At 45.3% G+C, this 19,432-nt stretch overlaps 1 protein-coding gene and 1 long non-coding RNA gene across 2 annotated transcripts; one reads left to right on the forward strand and one right to left on the reverse strand.

Annotated features, from left to right (window-relative positions):
* Positions 1 to 284: 284 nt before the first annotated feature.
* Positions 285 to 16,742, reverse strand: LOC6597671. Its single transcript, XR_003409162.1, has 3 exons — positions 16,723 to 16,742; positions 10,995 to 11,148; positions 285 to 401 (listed from the first exon to the last, which is right to left on the reverse strand). It is a non-coding gene; the product is annotated as an uncharacterized LOC6597671 (long non-coding RNA).
* Positions 10,112 to 10,688, forward strand: LOC6597670 (RING-box protein 1). The gene has a single exon (XM_026993094.1). It carries the CDS (start codon positions 10,138 to 10,140, stop codon positions 10,588 to 10,590), a length of 453 nt encoding a protein of 150 aa, XP_026848895.1. The 5' UTR covers positions 10,112 to 10,137; the 3' UTR covers positions 10,591 to 10,688.
* Positions 16,743 to 19,432: the final 2,690 nt, after the last annotated feature.

The following is a 19,432-nucleotide window of genomic DNA, read 5'->3' on the forward strand; positions in this document are numbered from 1 at the left end:
TGTCCGACTGTCATTAGTGCTGGGGCCAGTTCACGGCGGCAGGCCGCTGAACATGTGCCACGTGGCGGACTTGAGCGGCCCTCGATAATCCCCGTTCCAAGCGGGTCCTCTGTGGGTCCTAGCCCCACTGTTTGGGGTCGCTTTGCTTTGGGTGTCAGTGTTTCGCGAACTTTTAAACTCACTTTCCAGTCGCCCAATCTCCCCAATCTCCCACTCCTGTTTATCGTCCTTTTGCCGGCTAATCCTTTTGACGCGCTTGTATTGTTGTCCGGATTTCCCTGTTTTTCTGTTTCTCGTCCTTCGCCTCCGAAGCTGTGTGGCTGTGTGGCTGTGTGTGCGACAGACAAGGCTGCGACTAATTAATGGCTGTTGTCCTGGAGTCCTGCAGCTGCCACTTCCACCTGAAAGGAACACGCAACAATTCAAAGAGTTAGTTCGCTCAATAAGGAATGGATTCGAAAAGGATGGTTCGTGGAAGGGCACCGCAGGTCGGATTGGAAAAAAGTACTATCAAGTATTACGGATTATGCATCATTTTTAAGGATGGGTAATTAGTGCTGTCCCCGCGGCCCCGTGGCCCGCTGTATCGAACGGCTCGCCACGTAACGATAACGATGTATCGATGGCAAATCGTAACGATGTAGATAAGAGGATTGGGATTCTGTTACGTACAATAAGCGGTTCCGAATCCCAGTTAGCCGTGACGAAACGCCACCAGCCGTGACGATAACGATTTATTCTGGCCGTCTGGCAAGACCCAAATGCGCATACGGTAGATTTGGGGCTTTAAAAATTGCTAATGAATGCCTATGGGGGTTTATGGGATTACAGACATGGCTGTATCGGCTCGCACATTGATGCTGATCGAGAATATATATGGTTTATGGGGTCGAAAATTCTTCCTTCTGGGTGTTACACACATCGTACAACTCTTCGAGTACCAGGTACCTCGTTTCTCATATATTTGAGCCTCCAATGGGACAGCCTATATTATTATCCATCTTAGTGCTTCAGTATTTCTCTCCATCACACACTATGCCTTTCCCATAGCGGTTTTACTTGTGGTCTGAAGCTGATACGACTGGTCGATGGGTCCAATAGATGTTCTAATAGATACACTCCGCGAAAAGGGGCTTTAATTAACTAAAATGAGTCTCTGTTTTTTAGCCTTCGTGGTTCATGGCATAGGATATAATTAGCAACTCGCTGGCTGCTCGTCCTGAAAGGCTGTGATCCTCTCTACCATCCACAGGTGAAGGCATATTCCCCCATGAAGTGGGCTCAAAGTGCGGTTGGGCTCAGAACTTTCTGCTCACCGGAAGTTGTGCCCAGATCTCCAGTCCCACTCGCTGTGGCTGCGGCATTTTCTAAGGCATTGAACAAATGGCCAAGTGGAAGTTCGTTAAAATGCAACAAGCACGCAAATCAATGCCATGGTTTATTCAACAGAACTTCAAACTTTCGAATTATTCCATTTTCAATGGCACTATTGGTGGGTGCTGCATCGCAGCTGGTAAGCGTTAAATTTTGTTCCCTAGAGAACTACCATAATTGGATTTGTTGGCCAGTGGAGTCGTCAGCCTTAACCGAAAACTTCTTTTGCGGTACGAGACTCGCATTGTACTCGCGGTTGGTACTTTCCATCAAGAGCGTCATTTTGTCTGCCATCAAAAGGAAAGGCTACTAAAGCTAAATCCTTTTGCTGGATGCGTCGAACAGGAGGCAACTCTGCATCGATTTTTCTTAGAGCAAGGTTCGGTCTTCTTTTTTTTGCAGCTGGCATTGGAAACTCCATTTCACATTCGAAGGATCAAAGCTATCCGGCAATTAGCTCGACTGTTGATCGACGCATTGTAGAGCCGCGGACCTGGCTGCGACTCTCTGTCTCTCTTTCTCACTTTCCAGCTCCTCTCCGCCAGGGGCGCACACTGGACGAAGAAGAGTGTGTGCGAGAGCGAGAGAGGGAGTAAGCGCATGGCCCCAATACTCAGGTAGAAGTGGCTATTCCTTAAGGTTCTGCGTTTTGGGTTTCTTGGAAAATCTGTAAAATCTTTGATGCCCTAGATTTTCGTCGTTTCTGATAGCACAGAGGTCTGGACACAACATTTTATTTAGTCCTGCTCTGAGATCCACTCGGCTCTTGATGCTGTTCAAGATCTTTGAGTATCGGGCATAAAAACGGGGAATTTTTTCGCCTAGTACAATGGCGCCCTCTGGCGAAGTGAGCGAGATATAACAGAGTGCTGGGTGTGACGCTGCGCTGAAACAGCAGACCGTAACGATTGGTTTTCGAAAAACTCTGGTCCCACAAGCAGATATTCGGTTATTTCACTCATACAAATTGTTGCAGTTCTTGAAAGGTTCAGTCGGTTCGAGGGCAAGCCACTGGGCCTTAAATCAGATGCAGATAGCAGATTCGATGTGATTGGGATGTGGGATGTGCACGGATTGTTTGTCAAGAATTTCCGTGATTGTTTTGTCTGTTTTGTCTGTTTTGTCAGCGGTTTTTTGTTTTTCAACAGCGTCAGCAGCACAAAACTCAAAACAAATTAAATATGCAAATAAAAGAGAGCGAGAAATTCCACAATTGCGCGCTTTGTTAAATGTTCTACGAGTATGCCCCGGCTCCCTGATTGTCAATGAGAGCAGGGCGGAGTCGGTGTAACACCTTAGACTTTCTGGTGGGCAATCAATAACCATTAGCCGCGTCCTTCAAACAACTTTCGTGGAGCTTGCCGGAGCGAAATATGTAAATATGTACATATGTATATTGTCTAGTGGTTCTAAGGGGTTCCATCGCGGCCCCTCATTCCACAATCCTGTTAACAGTCCCGGATCTGGCCGCAAATTAAAATCCCTTGGTTCTAGAAACGATTTGTATGGTCTGTGGCGGCGCCCTTCAGTCCATTGTCTTTCAATGAGCTAAACGAGCTCCCAATCTAAGGCAATTTTGATCTGCCGTTGACGTGGCCTTTGTGCTGCAGTGACTGCTCTGTGGGACTTTACGTTGTCATTTTATTGCCGGTTATATTTTCGCTTGTAATTGGCATATGGCGGCGCCCCTCACTCCCCACTGACTGTCCAAAAAAAACAAAAAAAAAGCCATGGAAAGCCTTTGTCTATTGCCAGCTTAAATCGATTTGAACAAACCTAATTGATATGGCTTGTTTTATGCGTTTTTTTTCCGGCATTTAAATTTCGTTTCGGTTCTTGTACCCTCGAAAAAAACACAGAGCTGGTTGTGGTAAAACTATTTATATTTAATAGATGATGATAGTTGATGATAGCCATCTACAGATTAATTTGAGTGTAATCTGTTTAATCTGTCCATCGTTCTCCATCTCCATCCATCTCTCTGTCTACGACCTTTCTGGGAGTGTTATATCACAGGACCCTGACCACAAAATGCGGTGGCTTTGGCTCAGGCGACAAAAAGCAGCCGCACTCTGAAATTTGAGGCATTTTTGACTTCTCCGGCCCGGGGTTTCCCCGAATGTTATCCGATTAGATGTGCCCCTATCCCCCTCTTTTGGTCTTTGAGTGCCGGGCGACGAGCGTGGGAACATCAAATGTGTGATGCAAAATTAGGCGCATTTCTTTCATCCCATTCGCCTGTCCTTGTACAGGCGTCCCATCATCAAAGGCGAACAAACTTTGGGGCCAAGGGCGTGCGAATACTGTTATTGCCCTTTTATGAAGAGCTCTCAGCGGACTTGCTGCTCCATTGGAGGCATGTTAGCACATTCTTTTCAGATCATATCCGCGCTCTAATGGCCGCATTATTTACATAAACGTTAGCCTGTATGTCCCGCAGAGTCGTGGGAAGGCATTTCTCCAGGGCCACCAGATGGGATTATGAGTGGTTCGGAGGGACTTCGAGCGTCTGGGCAAGGCAGTCTCATCAGCGAGTGTCGGAGTTGTTTCTCGGCACATCTCCTGGGTAGATGATATGCGGTGGATATGCCCAACCACGCTACCCAATGCAACTCCAATACTTTATGGATGTTCTGTTTTGCTTGGGAGTAAGAAAGCGAAGCCATACTCTCGCCTTTCACGTGCTATTCGTATCTCAGAGGTTCAATGGTTCATGGCATTGCACTGTTGATGGGTGGGAGCTGCTTGATATGATTCAGGAGTAGCTTTTCGGACCTCTTTGACAGGGCAGGGCAGGATGATGGCCATTATTATCATGCTGTTAAAATTATATTATTATCGTGGTTTCGGTGCCTTGTTGCTTGATGACTCTTTGTCACTTCTCCTGCTGGGACAATGATAGACCTGGTAGCTTCTAGACTGTTGGCTAGACGGTGCACAAGGCCTACACAAGATATATACAATATCTCTGCTCGACTCAAGGTAGAAACCACGTGCTTGGCTTCGAAATCAAGCACATGACAAGAAGCAACATCCTTAAAAACAGCTCAAAATATATCGTAGTTTATTAAAAGTATTTAGTTGTAGTTTGGATTTTCCACGAGCAATAAGCACTGGTCAAATTTGGACAAAACTGAACCATTCAGGAGTAGGCACTCGGAGTTCTGTTGAGCCCGATTTTGGGGCCCAAAAGTACCAGCAGTTAGGGTAAACTCGTAACTGATAATAACTGTGATAGCAGCTAGAGTTGTGTTCAAAATATAATCGATATTATCATTTGGATAAGCAACAATAATCTGGCCACACTGTCTCGCATTGCCTAGACGATAAGGAGTTATCGATCCCTAGCAACACTGCCCTTGTGCCCTGTATATCGATGTACTTCTATCGGCCTCAGACACTTTGAAATGCCTCGCTGGATACGGGATAAGTCTCTCTGAGAAACTTTCTCTGGTATGACATTCGACATAATAAATATTGTTACAATGAACACCTAAAATAGTCAAAGACATACGAAAACAGCCAGATAATAGTAATGTGATGTCACTTTTAAGATTACTTGTTGGGCATACGAGATTTTATGCACTAAGCTGGAAAATCATGTGAAATCTATTAGATGCCAATCCATTATGAACGCCCCTCGGTCTTCGTCCCATACCCAAGGCTCCATATGGCCCTCGTCTGCTCTCAATTTACATGTAAATGATCTACCAAATGTGGTGTCTCATATGCTGATGACAGAGTTCAAGTAGGCACTATCTATGTAAGTAATAAGGAGCTTAGTTAGACAAGAGAATGGGCACAGTTTGAGTGTGGCAAATGACAACGAAGTGCCTGAAGCCGAGTGCTTTTTATAAAGCAAGAATCAAGTCTATTTGGAAACTATAGGTCTGATTGGATTATTTGACAATAATGCCATCGATTATAAGGTTTATGTATTCCGTTGCCAATCGATCGATATGGATACGGTGTGTTCCCGGCACTGAAAAGGACACCGTCCGGACATCAGGTATTGCCTCTTAATAAACATACGATACGTCGAACGACACAGCACCAGCACCTGGAAATGCAGCATAGTGCATGCGAAAAGTATGCAAATTGAGTGCAATTTGCAGGCAAAGTGCCTCCAAGGGAGCAGGCCGGAGACGGGGCCGGTGAAGCGGCGGTGAAGCACAAGTGGAGCGCCGCTCATTATCCATGCCACGGCAGGAGAAGGCGAGCCGGAGAGCTGTGGGTCTGGACTGGGTACGTGCATTGCTCCTTGGCTCCTTCTGACCCCAAAAAAAAAGCGCATTTACTCGCACAAATGTGTTGATGATCGACAACCTGGCTCTGGCTCTGCCATGAGGGGCCAGGAGACGAGGAAGATTGTGAGAGAGTGCAATAGAAATACTTTTTGAAGGTTTTACTTCCCCCGAACACGTCTTGACTTTCCTGATGAATGATCGAGCCTCGATCTACCTCCTTTTCATGTGGCCGTATCTTTGGTATTTTCCCAGAGTGGCCGTATATGCATGGATTATTGACCCAAGCTAGGGACGACTAGTGGCCCTCCTTAAAAGACGATTGCGTTGAAGGACTGGCCCATGCGGTTGAGTGCTTCAGGAGGCATTGAAAATTGATACTTTCTTTCGTAAAAATTCAATTTCCATCGAATTCGCATTTGACTGGCTCGACGGAGGGAAGGCTGCTGCGTATTTAAATGCTTTATGGTTTCAGAACAAAAGCTAAAAACAATTCATAAAATCGACTGGGGCGCGGCTTGGGGGCGGTGTGGGAGGCGTGGTCGTTGCACAATCAAACAATAAATCTTCCTGCCACCAAAGTTACACATACTAAGCTTATTTGGATTTATATACCCCAGAATACCCCACCCTTAGTGCGCCCAAAACTTTTCCAGTCCCCACCATTGTTCCCCCGCCACCGCCACCGCCGCCGCCGCCGCTCCACTCACCTCCAACCCTCCAACCCCACATCGCAGTTTTTCTCTCTTCTCTGCATTTAACTTTTATGCTTATTTTTATTATCAGTCCCGATTCGGCCTGCCGCGGGGGCGTGTTGCTGGCATTTTGCACTCGAAGAGATTTCAGAAATTTGTTCGCTTTTTATTTGCTGCACACACGGCAACCCTGGCCCCCTGGCACAGAGGGTGTAGGAAATTCGTTTAAATGTGTGTAACACCCAGAAGGAAGCCTTTCCGACCCCATAAAGTATATATATTCCTGATCAGCATCCATAGCCGAGTCGTTATAGCCAAGTCTGTCTTGCCGATCAAGCAGCTAGAACTCAGAAGGCACCCAGGCAGTGGGAGATGGATTGCTGGACACCCGGACAGAGCCCTAGAGCCCTGGCAGAGCAAATGCCACAGAAACAGCCCGAAAAGGGGCAGTAGGAACAAGGACAGGGGAACAAGGTAGGAGCGAGGAAAGAGAGTCTCAGAGCAGGGTTTGGATATTTTCATCAAAAGATTGATTCAATAATGATAATTTGGGCACCCTTAAGTCTTGTGAAACCATACGGATAAGGTCCCTGTAGATCTCTTCTACGGACTTCCAAACAACGTACGTATTCCCCTTGAGACTGTACTTAATATAGACAAATAATCAGGGGTATCCTGGCATCATTTTGAAGAAAGGAAACCGAGCTTTTATTTGCGAATTACACAAAAACCATTGCGGCCAAAATAAAGAGAGGGAACACCATGTTTTTGGCCAACGGAATCACTATTCCGTGGTTGCACATTTTGCACGTGTTTTCGAGCAATAAATAAACATGGATACGGGGTGGAACGGAAGTATTTTTAGATTTTTCTTTATGCCCTGGAATGCTACTGTCACCGCTGGTCGTTTGAAATTTTAATGATACCTTTTATTGGTAGAGAACATATGTATAATACATCGGATACATCAGTTTACTGCTGTTTTAAGGGCTTTTCCAATCACTTTTCTATAAGATGGTCTTACTTTTAAAGGCCTGACTTTATAGCATTATTTTTTAACATTTTTCAAACTTGTCGTTTGGTCTAAATTTAGTCATAGAAAACTTTTGAAACCAACCATGTACGCGGATTTGAATATTTGGTAATATATACTGTGTTTGTTCGAATGCATGACTCCATTCAGGCATGGCTATATCCGTCCGTCAGAACACCTGGCTTAAAAAATAAAAGTGTGTAGTGCTTAGCCACGCCCTAAATCTGTATATTTATGGGAATACAGAACTCTTCTTTGGCCAGCACACTGCTGGCTAAAATAACAAGTTTGTTGCGAAATATGTAGATCGCATATTTGTTGTATGCATGACTGGCAGTGGTTTGTATTTTTAAAGGTTGCAGTGTGGCCAAATGTGAAAGTTGGGAGGCCTCCAGGCTTAAATTTGTGCTGGTGCTGGTACAGATTTGATCGGGATTCGGTTAAAGGTTTGCTGCCTTGCAAAGGACAACATTTCTTTGGAAGAAGATTGTTTTGAATCTTCAAAGAGTAGAAAAAAGTCTTGGGAATATTTTGAGAAAAGTCTTGGACTCGGCTTGGTATTTTTTTTTTCTCTAAATGTCTTGCAGAAAATCGTGAAAGGAAGACGAAATCCTCACAAACAAGGGACAACCCCATCGTCAGTCTGGCAGAAAAGGATCTATTCCATGTCTTCCAAGGCCATATTCCCTCAAATTGTCAATGAAATATCATCTGGAACGGTGGTAAGAACGCCTTGAGGGCCTGTCCCATACAAGATCATAGTTTGGCCACTTTTCGTGTGATGTTCTTTAGTCGCTTAAAGAGCCGCAAAACGCCAAGTTGGCTAAAGAATAATGGGCTACAATTGTGCCAAGGAACACATAGATCTATGAATAATCTTCGTGCTGTACTCTCCCGATCCTTGGCGACTCTGTTTATCGTAAGAGAGGAGGGTTTGCTATGATCCTAACCAGCCAAGAAAATGCTACTCACGCGCGATCGTTGCCCGCAACTGCTGCTACCCGACTGGCCCGGCCTGGACGAGGCCTTGTGGCTGGCTTTCCCCGAAAGTTCCGGAATAGCTTGTCGGAGAGCAGGGTCTGGCAGCATTTCGCTGGAAGCGCGGTAAACAACTGTTGTGCTGGGCCCAGATCGAACAAATGTTTTTCGGCGACAACGACAAGCTGGCGTCTGGACTGGAGCATGGGAATCCGTGAGTCAGCGCCCAGAAAGAGTCGGGTGATGGGCGGACTCATTTGGCTGCTTGAGCCCGTGCCTGGCGGATGGAGAGAAAGGTGCGCACCTGCAGAAGCAGGCCCCCCCCTACCGAGCCGATAACGGCGACGGCTGCCCCTCCTCAGGTGGACATGGCCCGGAAGAACAAGCGGCGCCGCACCGAGGAGCGTTCAGAGCAGGTCCAGCAGTTGCCCAGCATGCCGGTGCTTATCGATCAAGAGTCCTTCCAGCCAGAGCCCCCCTCGCCCACGCACAGGCATAGGCCCAAGACAAAGAAGGCCAAGAAGAACTCCAGGCGGGACAAGGCCGGGACACACCGCGGATATGCTGCAGGCGGAGGAGCTGCTGGGCAATGTCTCCATTCTGGAGCAGCTGCTAACGGACAAGCCGAGGCAGCATCGCCGTCATCGCCTCGAAAAGAAAAGACAACCAAAACACTATCATCGTCATCGCCGTCAAGACGCCCCATCGTCAACGTCAACGGTCTCCAGCTCTACCTCCCCCAGCACCGCCACCACCCCCACCAGTACGGTGCGACCCCGCCATTGGTTTGGCCAGAAAAAGCGCATCCTCGAGCAGTGGCGCAGGGAGCACTCCCAGCAGCAAACGAGCGGCGACAGTGATGGCTAGGGGCTAGAGAATACCCCCTAGGATAATGGATAACTATGCCAGATCAGTAGCCCATGGAAAATGGATGGGCACAGTACGAGGACGAGCTTTGAGACCGCCTGAGGAGGGAGTAACGAAAGCTAAGGCCCTTCTCCTAAGGAAGCCGATCTCTTTTAAATGTATTTATTGCTTTGTTTCATTTTTTTACAGTTAAGGAATATATAAAAATAAAGATCACAAGAATTGATTCATTTTTGAAGATTTTACACATGAAAACACATACTGACCGAGTACCGGGCATAAAGTAGAGCCGCGGCCCTTTGCCACTTCTTTGCTTTAAGCATGAGGCATTGCTTTTGGCCTATATCGATAGCTGACATATCGATAAGAATGCGCTTCCTCTCGATATCGCAATAGACATAGGCAGAGCCTGTGTCTTGAGGATAACTGATTTGAGACGAGGAAAGAAAGCTAATTTTGGCGGGAAAATGGACGAAAGAAACTTGAGGCTCATATATTTTTGTTATTTTCAGTCGAGCGATGCCGTAGGTCAACCAACGTAGGTCAAAAAGTTGGTGCACACACTGCTTCTGGCTTCTGGCTTCTGGTTCATTCGGTTCAGACCTCGTCATAATGGAACCAGTTCAGTGGCTCTCTGGCTGGACGCTTTGCTGTGTCTGGGCCTCGGTTAAAACTGAGTGAAAATGCCAACAAACTAATCAAATTTCCAACATTTTCTGGGCCTACCTCGAAGAGAAGCGTGGCAAGGCTCCCTCTGGGCGTCTGAATGAGTACTATTCCGCTTCTGGTAGCTTCTTGATTTGATTTCTTTCGGTTGTGGAAATCCCAGACGATCTAGTGACCTATGAAACCCTGGTCAGGTGTAGAACAAAAACGTATGGACCTAAAACGTTAATATTTTGAACAAAAAAAAAAGCCAAAATTATTGATATTGTTTATCCTAGATATGGAAGACGAAAGAGAACAGAGCTGCGAAGAGGAACAGTCCCGGAAGAGCGGGGGCTACGAGGTCGCCGCGGGGTCGGGATCGGCAGCCACGGCCACTGCAGCTAATCTTGATAGTACGGATAATACTAGGGTGGATGCCGACAACCAGCCCTCGTGCAGTGCAAACTGCCGTCCGAGATCGGTACGCTTCGTGGTGAAAAAGTGGAACGCGGTGGCCCTGTGGTCCTGGGACATAGTGGTGGACAACTGTGCCATCTGCCGCAACCCGATCATGGACCTGTGCATCGAATGCCAGGCCAACCCGAACCTCAGCTCCTTTGAGGAATGCACCGTGGCCTGGGGCGTGTGCAATCACGCCTTTCACTTTCACTGCATTTCGCGCTGGCTCAAGACGCGCCACGTCTGTCCGCTCGATAATCGCGAGTGGGAGTTCCTGAAATATGGACGCTAGCCACTGGACAGAGCCCAGACATTCAATAACGACGAAGAGTGTGTGAGAGAGAGGGGAGGGGAACAAGAGAATTGTGATTGATTTGAATAAAGCAAAACCATTCCACTGTACGCGATTTAAGCCGATAGAAGCCTGTCCACATCTCATCACCAGCCGATAACCATCTATCGATAACCATTCTGAGCACAGCTGTCAGCGGAAGGGAGGAAAGATCACATAAAAAGAGACGCTGGCCATTCTAAGCACTTTTGAACCCAATCCATTATGCTACCCATAAGATTCAAATTCCCACATACATATGATCATCGACTCATCTCTAGTCGAATGATTCCACCATCTATATACGAGAACTTATGCGATCCATTTGGGTCATTGGTTCATTTTCAGTGCTTAAAAGTACTTACCAATTTCGATTGTATTCAATGTCCTTATGCTTTCTTGCTAATCTTCCTGATGCAGTCCTTGCTGCTCGTGTTTTCGCTGACTTGGTATTGGGCTAGAGCCACCTCACTGGACCTCATGGGTCTGCTGACAAAGGCGACCTGCAAGAGCAGATGGCTGCAGAGAGAAAGGACGTGGATGAAGCAGAAACGTGCTTAAAAGAGTAAACTTAAATGCAGATATCTCGACAAAGTACTCAAGGCTTAAAGGCCACAGTTTTGGCAACGCTTGAGCATTAAAAGATGTACAGTCTTGATTGGAAGCGGCCGGGCATCGCAGAGGTAGTGACTACTTGGACAGTTGGGCATGAGTCATGAGGCATGATTATGAGGCAGACTCTTGTTTCATCAACTGTTTCTGATATGCGTGGCAGCTGTTTGTGCCACACAGGCATCGAAAGCTGCCGGGTGTGATGGTGGAGTGGAAATGTGGCCCTTGCGACAGCAGCTTCAGTGAAAACTGAGGCTTTCCCTGCTGGATTGGATGGGATTGTGAGAGATGCGGAAACTCGATGGAAACTGATTCAGTTGAAATGTGTCAATCAGCCTTTCAATGCCACTTCACGTCTTCCCATCTTACGAATCATCGCACAGCATTTGCGGAGATGGATGGATCTTGAATCCCAGAGGCATTCGGATTCGTTAACTTGTTGTGTATTCATTCATCGATCTAATCTTCATTGAGGCACTTCGGAAATCACTTATTCAGTCCGTCAGTCCGTGTGTCAAGTCCCATCCGTGAGTGCAACAATGTTTCATCGTCTCTAGCTCTCAGCTGCCCCCAACTTTCGTTTCTTCTGCGTGCTTTGAAGCATCACAAATTGGCGAAAGGCACTGGGCCGGGGAGCAGCATCGGCTCTCCATTGGATGGTCTTTGTCTGAGACTAGACTCCAGAGTGGCTGTACAATGTATACAACCTTTTCCGCTGTTTCTTCGTTATCCATTCTTCTTCTAAAGTGCATGCTTTGTGGCCCTTAAGCTAATGCGCCCGAGCTCAGGCTCCTCTCCTCGGGCCTGTGTCAGAGTGCTTTGATCTCGTCCTTCACGGGTCCCGCGCATTTTCATTGTCTCTCGGGGAGCGAGCACCCGTCCCTCGGCTTGGACTAGAGCCAAGTAAATGTAAATAACTTTCAAACGAAGCTCTCCCTTCCGACTGGCCCATTGGTGTGCGTGGAAGCGAAATGCAAGAATGCATTGTCCTTTTCTGTTTGAAGCTGTGCATCACCGCCCAGGACCCACGATCTCTCCACCTGGATTCCAGGCAGGAATCCAAACTGACCGAGGGGTGCTGCCGCATGACGCGCGACGCCTTAACCGAATCGAATGCTAACGTCCAGGAAAGATAGAGGCAGGGAAGTACTGGTGGATATAATATGGTAGAGGGAATCATAGTCCCAGCATAAGATCGTGAGCATACGATAGTTCTATAATACTAATCAAATAGGTCATGTGATGGAGAGGCAATAAGCGAAGCATTAGAGCACAGCTGGCAGTCGTAGTTCCCTTTCTCTCTATGTTTTAGCCTTCTCTCATGACAAGGGCAAGCAAAATTGACAGAGATCGCGTACCGATTCATTGGCCAAAAACGATAACAAAAGAAAGAGAGAACAATCATCAGCTGCGATAAAATAGCGTATAAAATATATCGCATTTGCATACACCTCTGAGTATCGGGTATTTCCAGTAGAGCCGCGACCCTTGCCGCGGCTCCCACTCCGAAAGTAGGTGGTATTGAGGGGAAACTAAGTCCGTTGCTTTTTTATGGGAACTTGTTTTATTTGCCAGAGAATTGCGATTGCCCAGAAGAATGACACAAATTTAAAACAATACAAATTTCGCACAAAAAATGTAACTTTGTTGTTGGCACCCACCACCCACCACCCAGCACTCTCTCTCTCTCTCTCTCTCTCATGCACTCCAGCGATGGCTGCAGGCGTCAGCGCCACAGAGCGCGAGATAGAGACATAAAGAGACCCCAGAGATTTACGCCCGGTTTATCTGTTTCGAGGCAAACGGATTAAGTCGTTAAATCCGCTCGAATTTTTTCGCTATTGGATCCCTGTCTCTCGCCCCACGCTAGACCGATTTTGGGTGGGGGCCGGTGCCAAGGCATAGTCCGGGTATGGCATGCCAAGGCATGCTCCACTTTGCAGGGGCCACAACTCCGGATAAATGGTTATTACACTAGTACGTTTTTCAGTTGCTGTTGTTCCCCACACTAAATACTAAATACTGGTTTGTGCGAGTATGTACCTTTCGAGGTGAAAACCAAATTAAAAGTTAAGACCCAAAATGGCTGCAGGCGACGCACAGTGGCGCCTCAGCCCACAAAAAAACTTGCCAGAAGTCTTTTTTTTTTTTTTTTTTTGAGCAAGCGCTTTTGGATAATTTTCCAAGGCCTTCGAAAATGTGAAACTTTGAGTAAGTCGAATTCTTTGGTTTGGGAGAAATGAGCCCTCCAAGTCGACCATTTTTTCTGGTTAAATAAAAATGTATACCCTGTATCTGTGTTTGTAGTATTTAGTATCTGTATCGTATGATTATAGTATTTGTATCTGTATCTGTAGAATATGGTATCTGTATCGTATGATTATTGTTTGGGTGTCTTTTTTTTTGGGGTATTTATTGTTCAATGAAAAAGAAATGGACTTGTTGGTAGAACTCCTAAAGAAATTTCGATTTTTCCAACTATTTACTTGTTTAAAATTAATTAATTTATTAAGAATTATCTGCTAGTAATGGTTTAAAACAGAATTTAGAAAATTTTCAAGTTTCAGTTTTTAAATATTAAGAATATTGACGCCGAAAGTCCACGAACGTTGTGTAGTTTTTAAGATTTTTTCCCCCTTCGTCTTATCGCTCCACCAAAAGTCACTTCTTGAACCAGCTCCGCTCTGTAGTTCTCTTCTGATCTAGTTCCGCAAAGTTTTAGTTCTGCAAAACTAGAACTATCGGACAATAGCTTGCATCGATACTTTTTCGGATAGGATTTGTAGGTAAACACCAATAATCGTAAAAAAGGTACGTAAAAATGTAGGATAATACAACCTACCAAGTGCTACATTCATAAGGGATAGCTCAGGGGATAAGGCATTACCAAGAGCGCTATAATTGTGGAATAAAACCCTAGAAGGTTCAGGCTAGTCATAACTTGCGAGATCTTCTGTTCTTAAATGTTCTTCGACTATTTCCTAGAGCGATATGAATGTGTCCCAAACTCGAGCAAAAAACAGACCAGAATACACGAATACCTGAATAACGCTCGATAAGAATGAACAGTCTTCTTAAAGAGATACTCGTACTTCATCCGAAATGGATCGAACCTCCCAAATGGTAGTGCTGAGACCCAAAATCGAGTCAAAGGAGAGATCCCAGAAAACCATTTGCATGTGCCATCCATTCGAGGCTTATTCTCTCTCAATAAGCACACCATGAGCACCCAGTTGGGCTTTTCCAGTTGAACGGATTACAATCTACCCTGATCTTAATGGAGTTTTGTGCTTTATGTAACGTATTGTGGCGCCGTCGTTGATAAGGGACACTGTGCTTCCTCCAGATTTGTACTTTGTGATTTAATCAAGCGGGTCGGGGACATGCCCGCCCAGGCCCCCATTCGAGTTGCGTGCAAGCCTCGAAACGACCGGGAGTCCTTGGGCAGTGGCAGTGGGAGTGGGAGTGGGAGTGGGAGTGGGAGTGGCAGTGGCAGTGGCAGTGGAGTCGACAGCGACTTGTGTAGGCACCACAACGTAGCAAATGAATAACAAAATGATTAAAGAAAATCGCATTGTGCCAACACAAATTCACATATACATTTTATGGTAGTTGCTGCGTTTTTATGGGGAATTAAACATTTTCTCGTGATGGCCATCGCCTCGGATGTAGGTCAGCGTTGGGCCGGCAGAGGTGGCGGGCTCCAGGAGGCTTAGCATTGGACTGGTGTGGTCCGGAGGGGACCACCCGTCCTCTCTCCACTCGCCTAATTGATGGCCCGGAGTGCTCACTTTCCGAGCTGTCGCCCACGAGAGTTCCAGGTGCTGAGGGAGGTGTATAATGATTTTGGTCGGATGAGGACAGAGAAACGATCGATCAACAGGAACAATTCTGAGTATTGGGTATCCTAGAATCGGGTTCACGGGTTCGGTTTCGATTTCTATTTCGATTTTGGTTTCACTTTCGATTTCCGTTTCGATTTCTGTTTCGATTTCTGTTTCGATTTCTGTTTCGATTTCTGTTTCGATTATTTTTTCGATTTCTGTTTCGATTTCTCTCTCGATTTCCGTTTCGATTTCTCTCTCGATTTCCGTTTCGATTTCTGTTTCGTTTTATTTTGATTTTTGTTTCGATTTGTTTCGATTTTTGTTTCGATTGGTTTCGATTTGTTTCGATTTCTGTTTCGATTATTTTTTCGATTTCTGTTTCGATTTGCTTCGATTTCTGTTTCGATTTCTCTTTCGATTTCCTTTTCGATTTGTTTCGATTTCTGTTTCGATTTCCGTTTCGATTTTTGTTTCGATTTGTTTCGATTTTTGTTTCGATTTCTGTTTCGATTTCTCTCTCGATTTCCGTTTCGATTTCTGTTTCGATTTCTGTTTCGATTTCTGTTTCGATTTTTTTTTCGATTTCTGTTTCGATTTCTCTCTCGATTTCCGTTTCGATTTCTGTTTCGATTTGTTTCGATTTGTTTCGATTTTTGTTTCGATTTCTGTTTCGATTTGTTTCGATTTCTGTTTCGATTTCTCTCTCGATTTCCGTTTCGATTTTTGTTTCGATTTGTTTCGATTTCTGTTTCGATTTTTTTTTTCGATTTCCGTTTCGATTTTTGTTCTGTTTCGATTTCCGTTTCGATTTCTGTTTAGAATTCTATTTCGATTTCGATTTCTTTTTCGATTTCTCTTTCGTTTTCTGCTTTTCGGCTTTAAATTTGAGAGAATCTTTCCTTTCGTTTCGTTTTTGTTGATTTTTGTTCGGTTTGGTTGGGGTTTTCTCGTCTCGTCTCGTCATTTCATTTAAAAAACAATTTGATTTATTTGCTTTGGCATGCAAACGCCAGCCAGCAACAACAGCCCGGTGTCGTGGTAGTTGTTGCCACTTCTGCCGCCGTCGCCGCCGTCGCCGCTGCTCCAAAACATACCACACAGACTCCATATATGTACATATGTATGTATGTATGTATGTATGTATGGATGTATGTGCATACAGCCCAAGCCCAATATATAATTATAATGGCATTTTGCCAAAATGCTTCACAAACAACACACAAGAACAAACACACAATTCTGTTTTGTGGATTGAGTGGATGACAGGGAATGGTAGGGAGTGGTAGGGAATGCTCGGGGTCTGGCTGACAGACTGGAGTGCCAGAGTGCCGGAGTGCCGGAGTGAACGTGTGGCTAAGCTTTGGACAATGATAGCAATGATAGCGAGCGGAAAAACAGCAACAGCCAACGACAAGTGCAACAAAACACGGCTAAGAGCAGCAGCAACAGCCAGCAACAACCAGCAACAACTATGGCAACATCGAGGACAACGTTACCGAGGACATAATCCATTTTGGAAATTACATAAACCAAAACGAAAACGAAAATATTCAACAACCCAGACGGTGGGGCTATTATTTGGTTTCCTTTTTGTTCTGGCAAACACACAGACAGACACATAAATGGAAATGTAATCAGGACACTAGATAGTTACCTCCAGATCGCAGAGCAGAGCAAGTTTATGGGTCCGCGCTTCCATTCAAGTCACGAATTGAATGGCAGCCTGGGGTACACCTCTTGGGTACAGTCTCGTTTCCTGGGGCGGCTTATGGGTCAAAGCGGGGACGTCATCTGGAACGAGAGATTGAGGATGATGGCGGGATTAGCACTTGCGACTTGAGTCGCAAAAAAGGCGATCAATGACTGACACTAACTACTGGCACACAGAGGGGTACATACACACATCAAGGACCTTTCCAATGGCTGAAATATCGATATTTATTGAGCTGTATAGCTGTAGGCTTTCAAAAGGGCAAAGACAAAGACTTTTCCAGTCTCAAAAGAGCATCAGTTGGTCATTTGTTCAATCCTTTTGTAAGGTCCTAAAAAAAAAACACCATTGTTTTGTTCACTTTTTTCCAGAGTATTCCGAATATTTAAGTGTGCTATTTTTGGTCCTCGAAACTCGAAAAATGCTCCGTACAATGCCGTTTGAAATGGACTTCAGGAACAGATTCGAATCTTGATCCCTGCCGTTCAATCGTTCTTTTGGCGTCTCAATTTCAGGTGGTTGTTGTTTTTCCTGACGCACAACACACACCATCCATCCGACTCATGTTTCAATTTGAGCGCATGACATGGCATTAGGGCTGACTGACTTCCGGAGTAGCAAAATATTCAATACCGGGCCCCACTCGAATGCGAGACGAAGGAACGCAGCGACGGTGAATGCTGGATGAACTTCTTGGCGTTGTCCTTTTCTTTTTACTCTGCGAGTGTCAATTATGTGCCAGCACGCTTGTCTCCGTCGCCATTTTCTTTGTTGATTTTGTACTCCCCGGCAAGGGCCGCGGCTCGGTGTGAGCTATGGTTCGTGGAATTTATACAAATACAATTTTATACGTCGTTTGAACACATATTTTTATAAAAATACGACGAAATATTTAGGAGATTTTTATAGATTGCATTTAATCTGTTTTTAGCTTGTCTAGACATTTTTCTTCAGCATCAGTCTCTATTCTTTTCCATTCTCACTCGCACCCCTGCCGCTCTCGCTCCCTTCCTCTAGATCACGCACATTGCACGAGGAAACGTGTGTGTGAGAGCGAGAAAGAGAATCAGCAAGCGCGTGGAAGACGTTGCGCTTCATTTGTTCCCGCTGGCTATAATAATAGACCAATTGGAGTCAGATTCGGAAATCTGCAAGATATGGTTCTCTCGTTTCTTCAAAATTGCGCGTGCCACAGACTTTCATCCTTCTTGAGTGGGCGGAAGGGAGCGGTGCGAAGATTTGTTTGATCTAGCTCTTATAGCCTCTGAGAGCTCTGAGACATGGCTCAATCGACTCGGCTATTGATGCTGATCGAGTATATATATACTTTATGGGGTCGACAAGGCTTCCTTCAGGGTCTTATACATCTCCACTTTGAGCATTTTTATTTTATTTATTTATATATACATATTTATGTATATTTATATTATTATTTATTTTTTTTTTTATTATTTTTATTTCATATTATGTTAGATTTAACTTTAAAAGTTAAAAAAAATATTTTTACACGATATATTTTATTGCCCTTTTAAAAATTTTTATTTTATATTATTATTTATGCTTTTTTACTATTTGTATTTTATATTATATTAGATTTAAAATTAAAAATAAAGATTTTTATACGGTATATTTTATTGCCCGTTTTAATATTTTTATTTTGAATTATATTAAATTAAAAAAAAAAAAAAAAATATTTGTAGACAATAAATTTTATTGTGCGTTTTTTTATTGCGTTTTTTAATATTTTTATTTCATATTATATTAGATTTAAAATAAAAAGATAAAGATTTGTAGACGGTTTATTTTATTGTCCGTATTTTTTTTATTGTCCCTTCCACCCACTGTGCAGCATTCAGGTGTCATGGGCGTGGGCGTGGTCGTGGGCTTCACTGTATCTCGTGTCTCTCCAGGGGGGGGGGGTGTGTCCCGGGGCTCCACAGAAAGAGTTGAGCCAATACTTGGCCAAACAAGACGGACGAGCGGCACAGCCAACAACGATAACTGGGGTTGGGGGCGGGGGGAGGGAGGGGGGGGGTGGTGCAGGTCGGACCCAATGCCCACGTCGAGGGGCAACACAGAAATCGCATTTTGAAAAATGTTGCATGCCCGCATCATAAATAAATGTAAATGCAAATAAATCACTCTGCTTTGCTGAAATTTTTCCAGTTTATTGCTCCTTCCACGTTGTCTGGATGTTAATGCTGTTCTGTTTCTGTTTCTGTTCCTGTTGCCCCCCCCCCCCCCCCCCCCCCCTCACCCCACCGCCATGGGGCCATGGGGCCATGTGGTACGAATGTTTTTGGTCCCTCTCTCGCTCCGTTCCCGTCCCCAAAAAACAATGTCAAGCGCACTGCCTCTGCTGCTCCTTCTGTTCCTCTGACAGACAAAATGCTTCTTGCTGCACATCACGATTAGGGCTCATGGAGTGGGCCACGTAGCAGGCGAACCGAGGATGGATGTCAGTGCTCCAGCCAGAGCCCAGGGCCGGTATGGAGGCCCGTGCTCAGAGTACAACCAAATTGCGTGTACACAAACCTAATGGGCCCCCAAACTCTTCGATTGACGGCAGGGCCGGACACCTGTCTCTCTCAAATGGAGAGAGGCGTTAAGTCCCTTAAGGGCCTCCAAGGTCCTCCAAGGGAGCCACCATTCA

The sequence above is a fragment of the Drosophila persimilis genome, unplaced genomic scaffold (assembly GCF_003286085.1).
Source record: "Drosophila persimilis strain 14011-0111.01,24,50 unplaced genomic scaffold, DperRS2 tig00000804-arrow-arrow-pilon, whole genome shotgun sequence".
In the NCBI taxonomy this organism is placed as follows: Eukaryota; Metazoa; Arthropoda; class Insecta; order Diptera; family Drosophilidae; genus Drosophila; species Drosophila persimilis.

Coding starts and splice junctions, on each gene's coding strand:
- LOC6597670 (XM_026993094.1), top strand. CDS start 10,138: ATGGAAGACGAAAGAGAACAGAGCTGCGAAGAGGAACAGTCCCGGAAG.